Source organism: Girardinichthys multiradiatus, chromosome 6 (assembly GCF_021462225.1).
Source record: "Girardinichthys multiradiatus isolate DD_20200921_A chromosome 6, DD_fGirMul_XY1, whole genome shotgun sequence".
NCBI lineage: Eukaryota > Metazoa > Chordata > Actinopteri > Cyprinodontiformes > Goodeidae > Girardinichthys > Girardinichthys multiradiatus.
The window spans coordinates 31,632,015-31,653,067 of record NC_061799.1 but is presented as its reverse complement, the minus strand read 5'-3'; the positions used below and the strand labels follow the sequence as shown (position 1 = coordinate 31,653,067).

Sequence of the window (21,053 nt, the reverse complement as noted above, 5' to 3'; positions counted from 1 at the left end):
ATTGTTGTGGTGAACAGGGAACTTAAAATTTAAAACTCGCCATGAACAGTGAGGTATGCCTGATAGGATTCAAAAATAATGTTGATCTCCTTGAAAAAAAAAGAATGCTTTTTGTTGTTTATTGTACCATTCTTTGAATCTGTTTGTTTGAATGAGACTTTAAAAAGTGAGCCGTCAAATTTAAACTAAATATATAATACTAGTCTTTATCCAAATTAATATGATTCATTTCAGCATATTTTAACAAACCAACAAAAAACAGTGAAGTTCTAAGTAATTTTAAAAATATAAAGATAATCAGTTGAATTTCTTCTGACTTGGTTTTTGTGCAGGTTTATGTGGCAGCTGGTTCTGTGTACAGTCTGGAGGCAGAGCTGAGTGACCTGGAGGAGTGTGCCAGAGGAATTTGCAGCTCCACATCCGACGTGGAGTTGTCCTTCCTGGAGGAGCAGGTGGCAGCAGCAGCTGCCAAGGCTCAGCAGTCCGAGCTGCAGGTGAGCTTCACAAAAGAAAATGGAGGAATGATTTGGCATAGTTCAGGCAAATCCAAAATGTATGTAAATTGTTAGACCCAAACACTGAACCAAGACAAAAATGTTTTGAATAGACAAAAGTTTAAACTAAAATAATTTTCTGTTATACAGTACAGACCAAACGTTTGGACACACCTTCTCATTCAAAGAGTTTTCTTTATTTTCATGACTATGAATATTGTAGCTTCACACTGAAGGCATCAAAACTATGAATTAACACATGTGGAATTATATACTGAACAAAAAAGTGTGAAACAACTGAAAATATGTCTTATATTCTAGGTTCTTCAAAGTAGCCACCATTTGCTTTGATTACAGCTCCACACACTCTTGGCATTCTGTTGATGAGCTTCAAGAGGTAGTCACCTGAAATGGTTTTCCAACAGTCTTGAAGGAGTTCCCAGAGATGCTTAGCACTTGTTGGCCCTTTTGCCTTCACTCTGCGGTCCAGCTCACCCCAAACCATCACAGCCTGGAGGTGTGTTTGGCGTCATTGTCCTGTTGAAAAATAAATGATGGTCCAACTAAACGCAAACCGGATGGAATAGCATGCCGCTGCAAGATGCTGTGGTAGCCATGCTGGTTCAGTGTGCCTTCAATTTTGAATAAATCCCCAACAGTGTCATCAGCAAAGCACCCCCACACCATCAGACCTCCTCCTCCATGCTTCACGGTGGGAACCAGGCATGTAGAGTCCATCCGTTCACCTCTTCTGCGCCACACAAAGACACGGTGGTTGGAACCAAAGATCTCAAACTTGGACTCATCAGACCAAAGCACAGATTTCCACTGGTCTAATGTCCATTCCTTGTGTTCTTTAGCCCAAACAAGTCTCTTCTGCTTGTTGCCTGTCCTCAGCAGTGGTTTCCTAGCAGCTATTTTACCATGAAGGCCTGATTCACACAGTCTCCTCTGAACAGTTGTTCTAGAGATGTGTCTGCTGCTAGAACTCTGTGTGGCATTGACCTGTTCTCTAATCTGAGCTGCTGTTAACCTGCGATTTCTGAGGCTGGTGACTCGGATTAACTTATCGTCCGCAGCAGAGGTGACTCTTGGTCTTCCTTTCCTGGGGTGGTCCTCATGTGAGCCAGTTTCTTTGTAGCACTTTATGGTTTTTGCGACTGCACTTGGGGACACTTTCAAAGTTTTCCCAATTGTTCGGACTGACTGACCTTAATTTCTTAAAGTAATGATGGCCACTTGTTTTTCTTTACTTAGCTGCTTTTTTCTTGCCATAATACAAATTCTAACAGTCTATTCAGTAGGACTATCAGCTGTGTACTGTATCCACCTCCTACACAACAAAACTGATGGTCCCAACCCCATTTATAAGGCTTGAAATCCCACTTATTAAACCTGACAGGGCACACCTGTGAAGTGAAAACCATTTCAGGTTAAAACCATTTCAGGTGACTACCTCTTGAAGCTCATCAACAGAATACCAAGAGTGTGCGGAGCAGTAATCAAAGCAAAAGGAGGCTACTTTGGAGAACCTAGAATATAAGACATATTTTCAGTTGTTTCACACTTTTTTGTTCAGTATATAATTCCACATGTGTTAATTCATAGTTTTGATGCCTTCAGTGTGAAGCTACAATATTCATAGTCATGAAAATAAAGAAAACTCTTTGAATGAGAAGGTGTGTCCAAACTTTTGGTCTGTACTGTATGTATATAAAAACTTTAAAATTGCTCAATGCAGCTATATTAACATTAATTTTCATTGTTTCTGATTTAGATTTGCGACATTTCTGCAAGAATCGCTGCTTTGAAGAATGCCGGCCTGAATGTGGACACTCAGAGTCGCTTCACTAAGACCAAGGCGACTACAGACAAGGTTCTTTGCAGTGTCAAAACACAGATCAGTGCAATTATCAGACTGAGGTGATGCTGTTAAACTTAGGCTAAAACGTTTTCTATTTATATATGTTCCTGCAGTCTGTTACTCTAGACTCTTCAAGACATCTGAGAAGAAGACTACCTGCACCACCAGCAAAAGGTAAGTCTGCATTTGCATTCCATCTTAGTGCGCACATCAAATTATATAAAGTTTTTTATTTCAGTCCACTGTTGATGTGGGTAGTCTTAACCAAAATGAACAAATAAGTGGTGTATATGAGCAGTCAATGATAAATATCACTCATACTTAACACATTACAGGAAAGTCTCCTATTTTCATCGCATTATGTGTGTAACATAATGTCCATATCGTTACTTGTAGAATTTCAGTCTCTGCGGAATGCACCAATTTAATCAATGACTGTTTTGCAAGGACAATTTCAAACATTTCTAAAAAATTGTTTTGTCTTTACAGATTTTTTTGCCCTGCTGGATTTGGGCGTAGGTTCACTAAAAATGTCTGCATACATATTTTAATAATTTTAATTTTATTTGTAGAATTTTATTTCTATGAAAAGTGTTCCTGAGTGTTTTTGCTACATGCACGTGATGTTGCATTTAGCCCTAGATTTCCCTGTTTGACTGAAATTAGCCAGAATGTCATAGTTAGAGACAGACTAGTGTCCTGGGATTCTTCCGAATTCAAATTAAGTGTTTTGTCTCTTCCTTTTTTAGAAGACAAGGAAGCCTAAATCACCCATTCTCTGCAGGACCTATTTGACAGCAGTGCCTTCACTCATCACCCTGTAATCCACACACCAATCTTAAATGATACTTTCAAACACCAGCTGCCTTAAACTTTACATGCCTCAAGCAATATGGGCACATATTTGGGTAACAAATATTCTGCATTTATATCAAACATTGTAACCTTGTACGGTAAATTGTCTGAGAATTTGAGATTCATGCAAATGTGAAGCAGTGTGATTCAGTTTGGAGCAATGTGGTTACAAGTACCAAGCAGATACCTGTGTATAAAACTGCATGTCCCACAGTTAAAAGTGCAGATTTTGACACAATGTGTAGGTATCAAACTGAGTAATTAGTGATCAATTGGCCAGGACAGATTGCTTTGTCAACTATTAATTAGATGGCAGGGAAAGTACTAGAATGACCGAGGTTTTCTTCATTTATTCATAGCCTATAGTAACACTGTGCACAAATTCTGCTTTCTTGAAATATTTCTGTCACAAAAAATCTCAAGACATTTGAAGTGTAAAAACTAAATGAGCATCACCCATCTCTCTTTTTAAGGAAACGCTGTTTTTTGAAAGAGAGCTGGCAAGCTTTTTTGTCTTCATAGTTTGGGCACATATGTATGCCCATATTGATGACTCTGCATACTGTCTTATATGCAGAAATGCAAAAATGTATTGATTTTTATGATTTTCACACCGTAGATAAAACAATTGCATTTTCAAATCACTGATCAAATGTTTTGTCAAATCTATTGATGCTGACATTTCTGATTAAAGGCAGAGCAGAAAGACAATCAACTCTCCAAAAACAAGAAAATAAATGCACAGATACATAATCAAAGCACCATAAAGATTTTAATTTAAAGATGTTGCTTGCAGATTTTCCTTAATAACACGTAACAAACTGTATAATGTGAAATCAACAATGGCTAAATGAAGAAGCAGCTACTAAATAAAACAAGTAATACTCAAGGGATGCACAGTGTATTAAAAAAATACAAATTCCACAAACATAAGAGCAAATGTAGCATGTTATAAAAACTGTAAAACTCTTACATCTGAGAGCTTGAAATTAAAATAATTATATGTGACGTTTAATTGTATTATTTCCCTGTTGTGTATCTTATAGTGTACATTTTGTACAGCAATGCAATCAGTAAATGTTTTCTGCCTTTTAAGCACAAAATAATAAAATATAAAAGCTGCAGACAAATGCTGCTGTTTGGAAATGCTTTACTCTGAGATAAACAAGGCTTTAAAAGGCCTTCCCCTGTTGCCCGTCAGAGGAAGGTGGGTGTCATGCCAAGGAATGTTGTCTGTATTTTTGAGATCAGGAAGTGACACTCAAACATGACATTCCTCTTTGTGAAGTAAGTGTGGAAAAGACGGCTCTTGAAAATAACGGCTGTCTTTCAGGGGAATGCTTTGGAAAAATTTGCCAGGATCACCTCCTGCCCTGAATCTGTGTGGAAAACAAGAGCATGAGTAAAATCAATCCTAAAGTTTCTTCCTTTTACATAAGACTATTGGCTCACCATGCCAATGCATTGCTGAAATATTCTCACTGAGGTTTGATCTTTTGTGTCTCTGAATGCTCTTTCTTGCTGAAGTGAACTTGTCCATTATGCGCAAGAGAAAACATGTTACACAGAGTACCAGCTCTGCCCGGAAGCCCAACACACAGCTTTGGTCAGGAGCTTTCAGGGGCAAGAAAGCGCTCCCTTTGATCAGGAACTATAAACCCTTCTCTCTGCTCACTCTCTCTTCTGTCTGAAATGACAAAAGATTGTTTGAAATCAATGATGACCGAGCCGTCTATGTCCTGACCGGGAGTTTCCACCTCAGCATAGGATGGTCGACTTGATCCCCGTCTGAACTTCAGGATTGGCCAGTGAGTTGAACGTCTCTGTAGGGGATTTAATAGGATGATAAAAAACATATTAAGTGGGAGATGATTAGATTCCTCCATCAATCCATTCATTGTCTATACCCGCTTGTCTTTGCGGGAGGGCTGGTGCCTCTTTCCAGCAGTCATTGGGCAATTAGATTCATTATTTAAATTTTTTTTTTAATGGCAGCAGGAGAAGCTTTTACCCTTGGTGAAAAATAAAAACACTTAGCTGTCACCTGATGCTGAATGAAAGACAGACATTGATGCTATAATTACAGCTTTAAGTCTTTGGGATATGTCTACCTACTTTATACATTTCTGAGAAAAAAAAACATGTTTTAAATATATTTATGTGGTTATATATAGTCAAGATTTAAAATTTTGTCAGTCCTTTTCTACCGCTTCTTCCATAGTGGGTCGCAGAGAAGCTAATGCCTATCTCCAGCAGTCTATGGGCGGGAGGCAGGGTACACCCTAGACAGATCGCCAGTCCATAGGAGGGCACACACAGGACAAACAACCACGCACACACTCATTCACACCTAAGGGCAATTTAGAGAGACCAAGTAACTTAACAGTCATGTTTTTGGACTGTGGGAGGAAGCCGGAGTACCCGGAGAGGACCCATGCATCCTTGGAGAACATGCAAACTCCATGCAGAAAGAACCCCGGCCGGGAGTCGAACCCATGACCTTCTTGCTGCAAGGCATCAGGGCTACCAACTACCCTTGTGTTAAATACACAAAAGAAAAATATAGAGTTCAAGAAAAAAAATTTGATTTGAAAATTTTTGGTTTAAATAAATAAAATAAAAAACAAGCTTAACAGCAATGAGAAAAATTACAATTGTTAAGGATTAAAATAAAACTATGTATTTATATTTGATCATTTGATAAAATATTGAATATATCTCTTCTATTATTTTGTTGCATTTAATGGCACACTAATGTATAGGTCTAGCTACTGTTTGAAGCATGTTTTTATTGAGTCATTATTTATTGTTGTATGTTTTCTTAATTATGGCAAGATTGGTCTTCCATATTTTTACACATCTAGAGACTGGAATTATGTTTTTTTCTAACAATGGCTGTGCTTTTAGCCACTTTTCCATAAAGGCCAGATTTGCAGAGGAAGCACAACCAAAAGCTGTCCTGTCAAACTTTTCTCATCATCCTAGTTGTGGATCTCTGCACCTGCACCAGAATGACTATGATCCTCTTAACTGCTTCCCTGCTGCTACATTTTTTAATATTTTATTCCATAACCTGAACTCTGCCAATGAAAAGTTTTTGTGGAGTCACACTAACCTCCATGAGGAAAAGACTGGCGCTCGAGGTGGGGTGATTGTACATGTAGGTGGACATGAGAACAGCTGCTAGCAGTACTATCATCATTATGATGAGTCCTGCCAGGACGCCACCAGGCATCGCTTTTCCACTTTCTTCTATACTCTCAGTGTTTCCATCTGTAAAGAGATGAAATTCAAATAACCTATGAATTTATTGTATTTATAACGAGGTTAAATGCAGTAATCACATAAAAATGTCCTGTCAGACACAATTAAGACTAAACCATGACATTATAAATATGCCTGAAGGTAGAACGCTCTATGGAGTGTTTTGGATAGGTCTTCTAAGATGCATTAATGGAGCTGCAGCAACAACAAGGATCTCACCAGATCAGCTGAAAATAATAATCTGTATTCTCTTTAAAAAATATCTAAAAAAGCCCTTTTCAGACCGCTTCTAACAAAGAGATCGATGTGTGGCTAACAATGATGTTAGAGGTGTAGAAAACTCCCACATTTAGATGAAGACTACAAAATGTAAGATAGTATCCGTGGCACAATCACTGTTATAGAACCAATAAGGCTGACCCTACCACTTTCAATATAGTAAGTCAGCAGCTCTTCCATGTTATGAGCTTCAAAGAGTGATGCAAAAGCAACATGGCGACGCCCTGTAGAGCTTATCATGGAATAGACTGAGCTATGACATAACAGAGATGGCAAATAGCTCAGCGCTTGACCTTTATACAGGTCCTTCTCAAAATATTATCATATTGTGATAAAGTTCATTATTTTCCATAATGTCATGATTAAAATTTAACATTCATATATTTTAGATTCATTGCACACTAACTGAAATATTTCAGGTCTTTTATTGTCTTAATACGGATGATTTTGGCATACAGCTCATGAAAACCCAAAATTCCTATCTCACAAAAATAGCATATTCCATCCGACCAATAAAAGAAAAGTGTTTTTAATACAAAAAACGTCAACCTTCAAATAATCATGTACAGTTATGAACTCAATACTTGGTCGGGAATCCTTTTGCAGAAATGACTGCTTCAGTGCGGCGTGGCATGGAGGCAATCAGCTTGTGGCACTGCTGAGGTCTTATGGAGGCCCAGGATGCTTCGATAGCGGCCTTTAGCTCATCCAGAGTGTTGGGTCTTGAGTCTCTCAACGTTCTCTTCACAATATCCCACAGATTCTCTATGGGGTTCAGGTCAGGAGAGTTGGCAGGCCAATTGAGCACAGTGATACCATGGTCAGTAAACCATTTACCAGTGGTTTTGGCACTGTGAGCAGGTGCCAGGTCGTGCTGAAAAATGAAATCTTCATCTCCATAAAGCTTTTCAGCAGATGGAAGCATGAAGTGCTCCAAAATCTCCTGATAGCTAGCTGCATTGACCCTGCCCTTGATAAAACACAGTGGACCAACACCAGCAGCTGACACGGCACCCCAGACCATCACTGACTGTGGGTACTTGACACTGGACTTCTGGCATTTCCTTCTCCCCAGTCTTCCTCCAGACTCTGGCACCTTGATTTCTGAATGACATGCAGAATTTGCTTTCATCCGAAAAAAGTACTTTGGACCACTGAGCAACAGTCCAGTGCTGCTTCTCTGTAGACCAGGTCAGGCGCTTCTGCCGCTGTTTCTGGTTCAAAAGTGGCTTGACCTGAGGAATGCGGCACCTGTAGCCCATTTCCTGCACACGCCTGTGCACGGTGGCTCTGGATGTTTCTACTCCAGACTCAGTCCACTGCTTCCGCAGGTCCCCCAAGGTCTGGAATCGGCCCTTCTCCACAATCTTCCTCAGGGTCCGGTCACCTCTTCTCGTTGTGCAGCGTTTTCTGCCACACTTTTTCCTTCCCACAGACTTCCCACTGAGGTGCCTTGATACAGCACTCTGGGAACAGCCTATTCGTTCAGAAATTTCTTTCTGTGTCTTACCCTCTTGCTTGAGGGTGTCAATAGTGGCCTTCTGGACAGCAGTCAGGTCGGCAGTCTTGCCCATGATTGGGGTTTTTAGTGATGAACCAGGCTGGGAGTTTTAAAGGCCTCAGGAATCTTTTGCAGGTGTCTAGAGTTAACTCGTTGATTCAGATGATTAGGTTCATAGCTCGTTTAGAGACCCTTTTAATGATATGCTAATTTTGTGAGATAGGAATTTTGGGTTTTCATGAGCTGTATGCCAAAATCATCCGTATTAAGACAATAAAAGACCTGAAATATTTCAGTTAGTGTGCAATGAATCTAAAATATATGAATGTTAAATTTTAATCATGACATTATGGAAAATAATGAACTTTATCACAATATGCTAATATTTTGAGAAGGACCTGTACTCTCAGACCTTACAGACCACCAGACTATGGCTTCCATGTCATCATCAGATTGTAATAATAGCCACCATACACAGAGCTGGGCTCTGTTCTTAAGTTAAGAAAAGCTGATTTTAATATTTCAGTAAAAACAGTTCTATTTTCAGAAGCTTTGGATTACATTTTGGGGGTTTATCATCTGCAGATGTGTTAGCTGGTTGCTGTTCACTTGATTTGTCTTTACTTCCATTTCCACTGTGTGAAGAAAGCTTGTTGGTGGTGGATGTCCTGCTGAATGGGGTGGACGTCATGTTTAAGATCTTCATCTGCTTTGAAGTGGATGTAAAAGGAAAGGATAGATGCTTCATGGGGTGCGATGTTCCATCTTTCACGTTTTTCATCGGGAGACATTCTGGATCCTGCCTCTTTAATAACACAGAGCCACTTTGATTAAACTGAGAAACAAAAGCTAAGTTTTAACTGAAATAAAATTTCTGCAGTTTACAGAAAGGCAAAAATATGAAGAACCACCTCTGGGCAGCCAAAGTCAACCCATTCCTGTCGATTTCTATCAAAGCCGCTGGAGCATCTGAGGAGGGAAGCAGTGGTTATTCACTGGTATGCATCTACAAATACAAAAACGGATGCATGTTAAAGTTATTCCTAGTTTGACATGCAATAATTATCTGTTCACACTTTTGGAAACTGATTTAGGAGGTAGTGTGGGTCACAAAATGTGTGATTTGACCCTTAGAAAACAGTATCATTGAGTTCATATAATCAAAGTTATTTTCTTTAAACAAATTTTGCTTGAAATATGTAATTTTATTTTATAAAAGTGACCTGCCTCTATTAAATAAGCAAAGATTTGAAACATAGCACTTGTTCATCTTTCTCTAAGAAAAAATGGACCATCAGATATTGTGCAGGATGCACCAACTTTGGACTGCAGAAAACTGAGGTAGCACTATTTTTCTCAAAGAAGCCCCCTTTAGACTGTTTTTTAGAGTTGGAAAAAAGACAATCCAGACTGGCCAGGTACAGGACTCATGCAACAATGAGTCCTGTGTAAAGCCAACAGTGAAGCACCCTGAGATAACTCATGTGTGGGCTTGCCTTTCATCCAAGGACGTGGGACCTACTCAAATTTTAGAGCACTATGCAAACCAAATATGGAATGGTATGAAATATCCTTTTGGAGCAACTTTGCCCAAAGATATCAGAGCAATTTGGTGATATGAACACGTATGATGCAGCATGATGTTTAAAGGCAAAGTTACAACTAAATAGCTCAGGGATCAACCTATTGATTGTTTGGGTCCATGGCCAGGAATCTTCCTAGTACTTAATACCACGTACAATCTATTGACGTTTTGCATAAACTTGATATATTGCTCAATAAAAGTCTCATGAAACTAATTATTGAACTTTAGAATACCAAAGAATCATCTGGAAAAATAATCCAACAATACTGAAACAGTAAGGTTTATGAAAACCAAAGTTTTTGTTAGTTAACTGTTGGCCTTGACCATACCAAGCTATAATTATGGTCTACTCTGCACTATTAAAGTTAGTAGTAAAAAAAAAACAAAAAAAACAAAACAAAGGGGTTAACTAAATTTAGGATAAGACCTCATTCTATAAGAGTGCACCTTTTTTACACAGTAAATTCTTAAAAATAATATATTTTATTTTCTGAGGTCCTTAAGCTAAATCTGTCACCGCCATATATTTCAATCAAACTAAAGTTTGACTCTTTGAACTATATTTAAAAAAAACTGTAACGTTATAAATGTCAACAATCCAAACTTTCTTTTTTCAGTTCTCTCTGATTTGTTTTGCAGTTTACCTCTGTAGCCGACTGCACCAGCTGCAGTTAAAGCCAATCTGAGAAGTGGCACATGGGCCACAGCTGGAGAACTGTAGACATGCTGGGAATAAAGATATAATAAAGACTTATGAAATGGAAGAAAAGCATTAACCCAGAAAATACCACATGACTGTTACTTACTTGGGAGAGGGAGCATTTCCACTGCTGTGGAGTTGGAGATTTTCGACTTTAGAATGTTTACTCTATGATACTCATAGATGGTTCTCCGACGAACATCTAGGGCATGTTAAAAAAATGTTTTAGTAGAAATAAAGGGATCCAGTGCAATATGTAGTAAACAATTAAAAGGAAAAATGGAACACAGAATGACGAGACCTGCAGGTTATTTTAGGTTGTAGTTTAAATGTTTTTGTAGTTTCATATGAGAATAATAAGTCATTTTAGTTCTATTGGTTTGGATTCCCTTTAAAGAAACAAATCACACTCTTACTATGAATCTGTTCTATGTTATGAAGCACCATGAAAGCATCCGACAAGCCCACTTTGATAGGATGGTTCTTAGAGTTGATGTCATTGATGTCGACAGGAATCTAAATGCAGGAAACATCTATGAATATGCATTTTTCACAGTAAAATAAGCCAAAACAAATATCAAAAAGTCACCTCTTTGTAGGCAAAAATAATCCGTCCGTCACTGTGCAAAGTGACCTGGAAGGTGAAGGTTCCCAGACTGATGTCCTGGAGGTGGACTTGGTTCCACTGAACAACCAGTGCAGTTCCTGAATAGTGGACATAAATACAGAGTGAGGCCATCCACAGTGAGAACACTATGTTTAATAATCCACTAATAACAATGCAGTGAATGTTTTACTCTCACCTACCATTGTCATAATATAACATAGTAGAGTTTTTGGACAAGCTCGTGTCAAAGTTTGCCATCAAGGGAGCAATGTACTGAGTGGCTGCGAGCATCTGATGGGGTACATCTCCAGTGTAGATGAAACCTGGAAGAGAAAGTTAGAGTTGTGCAACAGGAAGAAATTACCAATAATCTGCAGTTTAGCCCAAGCATATGTGAACCCCGGTCAGATTTAGCTTTAAAGTAATCTTTTAAATGTATAAACATGTATCTTTTGACTGAAAGCAATATTAGCATTTTTTGGGTGGTCAAACCAGTCCCCCAACCTAAATCTCATAAGAGAATCTATTAAAGGAGCTAAAGATTAGGATGATGGCAAGATGACCCTCTGACCACAAAGACTTAAAGCTCATACATAAATTATTAGTGGAACATTCAGAAAGGTTTTTCCACTGAATATTTGGAAGGATAGAAATACTTATAACTTAAATTATGAAATAGTTTTTTCAAAATGGTTGCACATTTACATTGTTTTATTATCTATTTAAGGGAAATCCATGGCATTTCTTATGAAGATTTCCCATCGGGATTTAGTGAAAAAGATAAATCATTTAGCTCTTTTTATATTATTTTCTCAGTTGTGTCTCTTTACATTAACAGCTGCAGTTATTGTCTAATTAGATTTTAACTGAAGCACAATAAATTGTGTGACTTTATTTTATTTTATTTTTTTTACAGAACTATAAATTAAGGTGTTAAACAACTGTTCTTCTCTCATAAAAAAATATAAATGCTTCTGCAACATGTTCACCAACAAGCTGTAATAATACAATATTTGATGTTTTGTTATGTTGACCTAAAATGCAGTCCATAAATCAACTTAACATTTGTAATGCACCATTAAAGGGATAGAACATTGGCAAAAAAAATGTATATAATATCCTGCAAACGTAGCCTTTCATTTCAAAAGCTTTAAGAGCTTTATGACCTGTACAGAAAACACATTATAATACTTAACTCACCTCCAGTAGCAATGGTGATTTCTTTCAGCAGGTGACCATAAAAAGGAAAGCTGAATGAAAGATTCACTCTCTGGAAACATAAAGTGTATAACTAATAAATGTTTCCTCATAGGAGTTGAAGAACCAAACAATACAAACACAGAACTCTCCCATATGAGGTCAAAACCAAAGTTTTTTGGTTTTACAAAATCTAAAGATTTGTTGAGTTAGGTGGTATAGAGGGAATCAAAACAAGGACAAAACGTGTTCTTTTTTTCATTTGAAATATACATATATGCTTATATATACATTTGCTTTATTTGTCTGTGAAGTCAGAACTTGGATGTGGGAATGGCGTCAAACCCAAGGAGTGTTTTCTAGCACCGAGTCTGAAAATCAGTTGGATTTACAAATTGTTGTGGTTAGTGAAAAAGCTAACTGCTATTAGCAATACTGTTAAATAAATGTATTGCTCTTCATTATATGCATTCACAAACTGAAACATGGCTCACTACTATGTGTGCCCTTTAATACAATCCATGAGAAGTGCAAATAAACAAGTAAGAGCTGCAACTTTGACACAGTGAATACTGAAATCAGAGTGTCTCTGTGGTCCTCCAAATTCAGCTAGTGTACTATTTGATTTTTCCAACTAGGAACTCTGAAATTTTTACTTTTGAGGACAAATTGAATGCACAGGATACTCTGTTTTAAACAAGATTCCTAAATCCTATCCGATCATGTTTGCCCTCTGCTGGTCATTAGACAGAATGCAGCTTTAAATAATTGCACCGGCGTCACTTTTTGAAAATTGAGACTCTCTCTTGTACATACAGTTGAGGGGTTTCACATAGATTAGTACAAGTTATAAATATTTGATAATGTTATCTATTCCCAAGTAATGATCTCTTACCTCTGTTTGTCTGTGCGTGCTGGACAGAAGTCGGAAAACCTTCCACTCTTCCCTCTTCATCTCACTGATATTCACCCAAAGGTATTTACTTGGTGCATCTCCAGGGCCGTAGACTTTAGATGTATAGTAGACATGATCAATGTCCTACAACATCAGGCATCTGATTTAATTTATTTTGTTAAACTTGCCTCTTCTCCACAAACAAATCTTTAAAAATAAAAGTAACATTTTTTATTTCAATAAGACTTGTTAACATACTTATAAATCACTATAATGTAAAAGAAAGACATGCTCTAATACATATGAGACAAATTAGCAAAGAAACAATTTTAGATTGTATCTTCAGTAAACTTTTTACAAGAAGCCATTATATAGGAAGACTAACCCCTCATTGGCTGACTATAAAAGAATAACTATTCTTGTTTTTGATCTGTTAGGATAACAAAACTACTTCTATTTGCTAAAGGCTATAATAATGTAGCCTATAATATTATTGTGTTTTTAAACAAATTTTGAAAGTACAGGCAGGCTTTTTTTCACAGGCATGTGTTGACCGGCAAGTCAAAACCACACCAGAGGAATATCAATCATTTAAGTGATTGGGTACAGATATTTTCTATGAATGCATGAAAACTATAAAAAAGCTGATTATAAAAATTTTGATTTTTGCAGGTTTCAGTACATTGTTGACTAATTTCACCTAAAAAATAAAACAAACAAAATAAAAAACGGATTGCACCTCAAAAAAGGTTTAAATAGAAGTTCATAGTTAACTATGTTGCCATAGTTTATTTGCTTTTAAAAATTCATTTGTAAGATAATCTTACAACAATCCGATTGGCTTTCTGTTGTCCCTCCTCCTCTAGCAGTTTAGGTTGTGACTCTTCTGGCTTGTGTTGCTCTCTATAGTGGCCGTGCTTATATAGAGCTAACATAGGATCCCTAGGCCTAGGCTTGGACGCCCACGTCTGGTGTCTGTTCTGGAGATCCTCTGTGACCGCATGCAATCGTCCCTCTGTGTTGGACAAAAGAGAAACATTCCTCAGGAATACTGGTCCATATATCTACATTATGGCATCACACTGTTGACTCAGATTTGCTGGCAGCACATGACGCAAATATTAATTTCGCCCACTTCTCAAAGTTGTTCTATGTAATTGAGATCTGGTGATGTTGACCCTGGTTGACTGAGAGATGGTGTAGCCTAAACATTCCAAGTCCAGTCCTTTTCCACCATGCAATGGGATATAAACAGTTCCCCAGCAGGGGCTATGTGGTAAACATCCATCACCATTTCTCTCCACCGTTAACAACTGTACGTCCAATCTAGTCTTTTCACAGTGGATGGTGAAGACGTGCTTCACATTTTTCACACCAGCAGCTCCAGGACCAGACATGTGAGGCAAGTAAATGGTGGGTGCTGTGTCTATATATCTGTCACAAGTTGGCCCAAGTCCTATAAGCACCTGTATGTGTCAAAGTGTGTCCAGGGGAGGCTTCTCATGTCATCCGATCAGCATGAACAGCAGTATAGATATGGAGATGGTGGAGTATTTGTACTGGAGGAAAAGTATAAGTGCTGATGTGTAAACTTTTTTTGGAGTTCCTCAAAATTAAAATCTCCCTCTACTGGCAGGAGACAATAACACAACTTGCATAAACAAATCCGTAACTGAACTGGATTCAAAATTTAATTATTTATTTACCTTAAAGAAGTTCTCAACTATTGGCATTTCAGTAATTAATATCTCGCTGCATTTCATAAACTGTACCTTTATTTTTTATTTAAACCAGGTCTTGAATAAACTACATATAAAACTGCATGACATTTCATAAAACCCCCAATTTGTGTTTATGGGAGATATTTTTATGACTGACTTCAATTATTGACTTAGGATGAAATAGAACACTAAATATTCTGATAAAGAACATTTTAAAATATTGTTGCTATTTGTGAAATTTAAGAAACATATAATTAACAGAACACAAAAAGAATTATTTTTGCTACATAATTTCTGACATCTCTTTCACAAAGGCAATAATTACTTCAAAAACCTGCTGTATCAAATTCCATACTTGTCATTTACATTCAAATTGACAAATTGCTGCAGGTGGCCTGTACCTCTTTTATTCAAGATTCCAAGATGGCTGCACACCCCTTCTGAGCATTTTAAAATGACAAAGGCATTTCTTTCTTTAACAGGTTCATGCAATGCTGCATTATAACTTAATATATCATTAAATGTCTAATGCATAAATCCTGGGTGAATATAAAATGCGATACTGTAATTATAGATAGGTATATTACAGGCCACTGCATCAGTTGTGTTTAAACAATTTCCTGATTTTAATTTGTTATATATTAAGAACACAAAAACTGCAATTAATCTACGACTTCATTTTGGCTTGAATTATACTAAAAGAAATTTTTTTATCAGAATGTGACATTTATGGCTACCTGGCAATATAAACCATTTCTAAATGTACTTTTGCTGAGTAACTGAGTCCTAACAAACTCATTACTACACAGGGTTCAGACATCTGTGATAAGATGATGAAAGTAATGAAGAATCAGACATCAGCCAGTGGAAAATGTGTCCTCATCTGTTACACTGTGCCACTATTGTAGTCATTAATGCAGTTTTTTTTTTAAACAAAGATTCAAAGAACCACTGAATACAGTCCCATGAATATAACAACCCACTGCTGTGCCTCTTTATAGGAGAAAGTACTGCATATTGTTTAACACCGTGAGAAAACAGCAGAAATGTCTAACACTTCATAGGCAGTAATGCCTGACATGTCTACTGCACTAAATCAAGAGTAAATCAATGACAAAATTTATTTTACTGCCTTTCATGAAAAAAAAAAAAACATTATAAAAAAGCAAAGTAAAAGACAAACCAGTGCCAAGTGTTTAAATAAAGGGCATCACTGATTTCTTATTTTGACCTCCAGTGCATTAAACTTATAGCTAAATGTGTTCTCTGTACGTGTCAAATACGTGGAGAAAAAAAGATAAATGCTATTTAACAGTGCCATGTATTTTTAAAGCATACACAATATTTCTTTTTAGTTGCGAAAATATAAACACCTTACGTTTGGAAAATGTGAGGAAGGAGAGCAGGGTTCTGCTTTTTCGTTTTGTTGAAAGCATCTAATTAAAAGGTTAAAAACGTTGTCTATTATTTATTGTCTCATGCGTTAAAAGAGATATAAAACATTTTAAAACTACTACCAGAAACTGTTTTCTCACCCAGAAAAGTCTGACTTTCATTTGAATGAGTACACATGTATAACTTACCAAGGGACAATTCTTTAAAACTTGTTTGAATCTGTTGAACAAGGATCAGACTTGTAATTAGATGAACCGCGGTGATCGTCGCCATCAATTCACTAAAACTCTGCCACGAATGAAATCAAAAACCACTCAAAGGTTCGTGCCATAAGATAGCTCCAATGCCTTCAATTTCACGCAAGAAAAAAAAAAAACGTGTCAATACTTGGTAAAAACACGGAGCGACGCTAAGTCAATCACTTCTGCACTGGACAAGGATATTCTGTCATTAAAAATACAATCCATTCTGAACCATCAGACCGAATGTGCGTCAGACTGGGATTTAAGTTTGTCGCGTTGAAGTTGAGGTCCAGACTCCAGAGCCGAGGAAACGTTGCATTCAGGTGATGTGGGAATTTTCAGAAAATAAGTAGTTAAGTTTTTTTCTTTTTGCTCCCGACGGGTAACTGCGTTGCGGGTTCAAAGGTAAAGCGGCCCTCTGTCTAAACATTGATCTCGTCTTATTTTCTCAAAAAAGGTGCTTTCAAATTTTACTGCTGTATTTTTTGTACGGACGTATCCAACAGATTAATTCTATCCCCAACACGGATCATTTTAGAAACATAAACTTTAATCTAAATCCGTTTTCTAGACAACATGACCGGGTCTGGAGCAACCATTTGCCACATCAGTAGCCTGCGTTGTCATTGTCTTGAACATCATGGATAATTGACTGGTGAACAAATTGCAACTTTAGTTCCAGAATTAGGACAGATGCAGCAAAGCAAATCTGAGAAATACATGTTCATTACATCTGGAAAGAATAAATAAAACAAATTGTGATTGCCAATTACCCTGACCAACAATTCAAAAATCAAACCACTGAATAGAAATTTCATTTGCAGTCAGCAAACTCCATCTGAAAACGTAGCAGGACTACTCACACACACATTTCCTGTGGTTTGTCTGGAACACAGTAACAGTTTATTTTTTATCCTTTATTTAATCCAGTTTGAAAAGGGAATCTCACATAAACTGATTACACAGTCATATATTTCTATAAGTGTTTATACTGATTACAGCTTTTAGCTCAGAAAACCTAAACTTCAGCTTCTCAGAATATCACACCATAAGCAACAATCACATTTAACAAATCTAACTACCTGCTTTCACTTTCTGAACAGAACTGAAATATTTCAAATATATTCTAATCTGAGTTTCACATGTACTGCTTCAAAATAACGTCTAAAATGTAGTTATTTGATAAAAACACACGACAAATCGTTATACAGTATTCTGGTTTTAATCAAGACTTGATGACTTACACTGAAGAGGTAAAAGCACTGCAAAATGAAAAGTGTTTTGATTATGGCATTACACTAGGGCACTTTGGGTCTAAAAGCTGGCTTGAAATGTTTAAGGAATGTGTGAATTTTGGCCAGACTGAAAAAAAAAAAAAAAAACACAATACAAACACAAAAATGTAACCAAATTTAATCACAAGCCTTTAGTGATGGTTATTTTTGTGTGTCATTGCCTTAATGTGCAAGTTAAAACGATCTACTGCAGGAAGACAAATATGCAAGGAACCAGGCTTTTAACTAAAAGGTGTCAACAAGGTCAGTATGACATCACTAAAACGGCTTTGCCGAAAACACCACTGGGTTTAGTACTACATGCACTAACTTAAGCAAGTGCTTTTAGTAGATTTAATTTAAGATGCGAGTTAAAGAATGAAGTTTACTAACTATTAGATACAAATTCAAGTTTTTGGAAACATTCTTCAATTTGAAAATAATGCTATATCTAGGCATTTAAATGACTCAGTTTCTTACAGCCAGCAGCTCTTGGTTCAAGCTGTTCTATTCTGCACAGCTGCCACAACTTTCTCTTATGGGGGACAAATGTGTGTTAGGTACCCCAAAATAAACACAAGCATGGTCCAGCTTGGTCCTTCACCTTTACTTAGCCAATAAACAGATAATGTCAATGTCAAATGACTTTCAGGAAGAAATAATAAAGGTTCCCAGATTGATCCAATGTTCATTTCAAGTTCATGGGCCTGAGAATTAGTTTAGCACCAATATAGCACAGTCGTCATTAGCATGGTGGCAATTGAGTCATTAATTTTAATCAACCCAAGGATTAGGCTTCTGATAGTAGATTTTCAACAAATAACCATTTGTGATAGATGTGAAAAAAAAGAACACTCAAAAAACCCTCAGGAATAATTTTCAGTGTAAAAATCTCAGCATTTCAGGAGCTCCACTTCGAAGATGAGGGTAGAGTTTGCAGGGATGATGGGCGGATAACCTCTGCTGCCATACGCATAATCCGGTGAGCAGGTCAGCTTGGCCAACTGGCCAAGGCTCATCTATAGAGGAGGGGTGAGAGATGGTGGAAAATCTTTAGTAACAAAAGATCCCTCATATGTTAAAATAAACAGAATAACTTGAATGCAGGAGCACCTAAGGGATGGAAGAAATGTGGTCTCATCAGTTTCAATAACCGGTCAAAAATTTATTTAGTAGCACGATGAAACACTTAAGTGCATCCTGGAGCCCTTTTTAAGCATATATATTCAATTTTATGACCGTTCTTTGCATTCAAAATTCTCCAAGGCAGAGACAAGATGACAATAACAGCAACACCAGCTGACATTTGTTCTGACTTACAATCTTAATAGTATAAAAATGACTAGATAAATCAAAGACCAGATTAAATTTACAATAATGAACACAACTTCTGTGATATTCTTGTGCCTGTAATTGCCAATATGCAAAATAAAAATAAATAGAGATAGATACCTTTCCTGTTATTCCCCTAGATAAATCTGCTTTGCAGAAAAAAAAGGAAGTGGCCATTCTACCAGAGGTATTAAGAAAAATGATTTTAATAAGAGTCAAAGGCTCAGAGTCAGTCCTTGTTTGGGGCAACTCATGTACGTGAAAACAGGCAAGATTACTGATCCCAGATCAAACTAAAATAACTGATTGACCTCATGTCACAAGCATATGAAAACATGACTCATACATTTATGTGTAGGTGTTTACACAATGTTTTACAGTGAAAGAGTGCAGAGAACCAAAGCAATTTATAAAGCATCCTTTACAAGGTTAATCTGAGAATCATAGCATGCTGCTGAATTGATTACAGTAAGATCCAGCCTTTGATATTCTGATATGCACCATTAAATATTTTTTTTTAGGCATTTGTTATCCTCCGTACCTGAGCGACACCTTCATCCCACCCACGGATGACTTCACCGGCTCCCAGTTTAAACTGGAAGGGCTCTCCCCGATCCCTGGAGGAGTCAAATTTCTTCCCGTTTGTCAGCGTGCCTGTTGAAAAAAAAGATACAACTCCAAATTTTAACACCTGTGGCCCAATGTTCTTATATTTGTAAAAGACATGTACTGAGCAAATTTGATTACGTTATTTCTTCGTAAAAGAGGCAGCTCTCTCTGGGCTTCGATTTTTTTTTTTTGCTCGAATGAAGTAATATTTTATAAGCATATGCAGGTTAAATTTCAATATCTGTAGGTGTGTATTATTGTTCATCAATTTCAGACCGGGGCCGAGCCATCCGCCCCCGCGTTTCCAGGCCCTGTGCTAAGCTAAACTAGCTGAACCGCTAGCTTCTCAATGGCATCATTGGTTCTTCTTGAGCACCCTAGAGGTTTTCCTTGGGCGATACAATTCCCACCTCCAAGCTCGTTTTGAACTATGCCAGATTATTGGCGTATGACCTTTCTTCAGCTTCAAAGTGATTGACCATTTTTCTAATGCTTTTAACCGCGAAAAATGAAACAAGGCTCACCAACGTAGTGCACGGAGACCGTCGTTCCTCTCTTCGGAAAAGTCTTCCCTGAAAACAAAACCGGGCTTTATTCCAATGTGGCACCGATTTAAACTTATAGACGGGTAGAAAAAAAAATTGAACAAAAATATTTACCATCTCCAGGTCTAAGAGTCTCGACTTCAACTCCCATTGTTCTCTCGGTGCAGCCTTCCTTCTTCCAGGAGCTCCGTACGTCAGTGCCTTCTTCTTCTTCTTCTTGTATTATTTTTGGCAGTTGGCAAATAACTTTATGATGTGCATTACCGCCACCGACTGGTATGGAGTATGTATTTTCTTTTTAATAAGTTTGATATTACGACCCCTTTTCCATATAGCTCCATCATCTGCAAATAGTGAGCAACCGACTTCCTTACCAATATTTTTAAATACATCATTTATCATTATAGAAAACAATAACGGACTTATAATACTTCCTTGAGGAGTACCATTATCTATTATATATTTATCTGACAATTCTTGACCAATTCTTACTTGTATTGTTCTATTTGATGAAAAATCTTTAATCCAGTTAAACATTTTTCCAGTAATACCCATTTTATTTAATTGAATTAATAATCCTTCAACCCACATCATGTCATAAGCTTTTTCTGTGTCGAAAAATACAGCTACTACATTTTCTTTGTTTATTTGTGCTCTCCTAATTTCATTTTCTAAACATAATGCTGAATCATTT

General features: G+C 37.2%; 3 protein-coding genes across 3 annotated transcripts in view; 1 reads left to right on the top strand and 2 right to left on the bottom strand.

Moving 5' to 3' along the window:
* The window catches only part of myripa (myosin VIIA and Rab interacting protein a), a 38,700-nt gene extending 34,479 nt beyond the window's left edge, over positions 1-4,221 (top strand). Inside the window, exons 13-16 of the mRNA XM_047368452.1 lie at positions 333-494; positions 2,272-2,370; positions 2,472-2,532; positions 3,108-4,221. Of these exons, the coding sequence (XP_047224408.1) occupies positions 333-494; positions 2,272-2,370; positions 2,472-2,532; positions 3,108-3,124 (339 nt within the window). The 3' untranslated portion in view covers positions 3,125-4,221. The remainder of the gene's footprint in view (positions 1-332; positions 495-2,271; positions 2,371-2,471; positions 2,533-3,107) is intronic.
* On the bottom strand, positions 3,967-16,727 carry LOC124870033 (plexin domain-containing protein 2-like). The gene is made up of 13 exons (XM_047368453.1): positions 16,546-16,727; positions 14,069-14,256; positions 13,242-13,385; positions 12,350-12,419; positions 11,350-11,472; positions 11,132-11,247; positions 10,959-11,058; positions 10,649-10,744; positions 10,487-10,568; positions 9,169-9,226; positions 8,834-9,062; positions 6,329-6,486; positions 3,967-5,036 (listed from the first exon to the last, which is right to left on the bottom strand). The coding sequence occupies exons 1-13, from the start codon at positions 16,628-16,630 to the stop codon at positions 4,821-4,823; spliced, it is 1,665 nt and encodes a 554-aa protein (XP_047224409.1). The 5' UTR covers positions 16,631-16,727; the 3' UTR covers positions 3,967-4,820.
* Positions 16,728-17,802: 1,075 nt separating this feature from the next.
* Positions 17,803-20,586, bottom strand: LOC124870034 (peptidyl-prolyl cis-trans isomerase FKBP1A-like). Its single transcript, XM_047368454.1, has 4 exons — positions 20,474-20,586; positions 20,339-20,386; positions 19,747-19,859; positions 17,803-18,892 (listed from the first exon to the last, which is right to left on the bottom strand). Exons 1-4 carry the CDS (start codon positions 20,508-20,510, stop codon positions 18,767-18,769), a joined length of 324 nt encoding a protein of 107 aa, XP_047224410.1. The 5' UTR covers positions 20,511-20,586; the 3' UTR covers positions 17,803-18,766.
* Positions 20,587-21,053: the final 467 nt, after the last annotated feature.

Coding starts and splice junctions, on each gene's coding strand:
- LOC124870034 (XM_047368454.1), bottom strand. CDS start 20,510: ATGGGAGTTGAAGTCGAGACTCTTAGACCTGGAGATG. Junction 20,387..20,473: donor GACTCTTAGACCTGGAGATG/GTAAATATTTTT, acceptor TTTTGTTTTCAG/GGAAGACTTTTCCGAAGAGA. Junction 18,893..19,746: donor GGGATGAAGGTGTCGCTCAG/GTACGGAGGATA, acceptor CCTCCTCTATAG/ATGAGCCTTGGCCAGTTGGC.
- LOC124870033 (XM_047368453.1), bottom strand. CDS start 16,630: ATGGCGACGATCACCGCGGTTCATCTAATTACAAGTCTGATCCTTGTT. Junction 13,386..14,068: donor AGAAAGCCAATCGGATTGTT/GTAAGATTATCT, acceptor CTGATGTTGTAG/GACATTGATCATGTCTACTA. Junction 10,745..10,958: donor TAACATAGAACAGATTCATA/GTAAGAGTGTGA, acceptor AACATGCCCTAG/ATGTTCGTCGGAGAACCATC.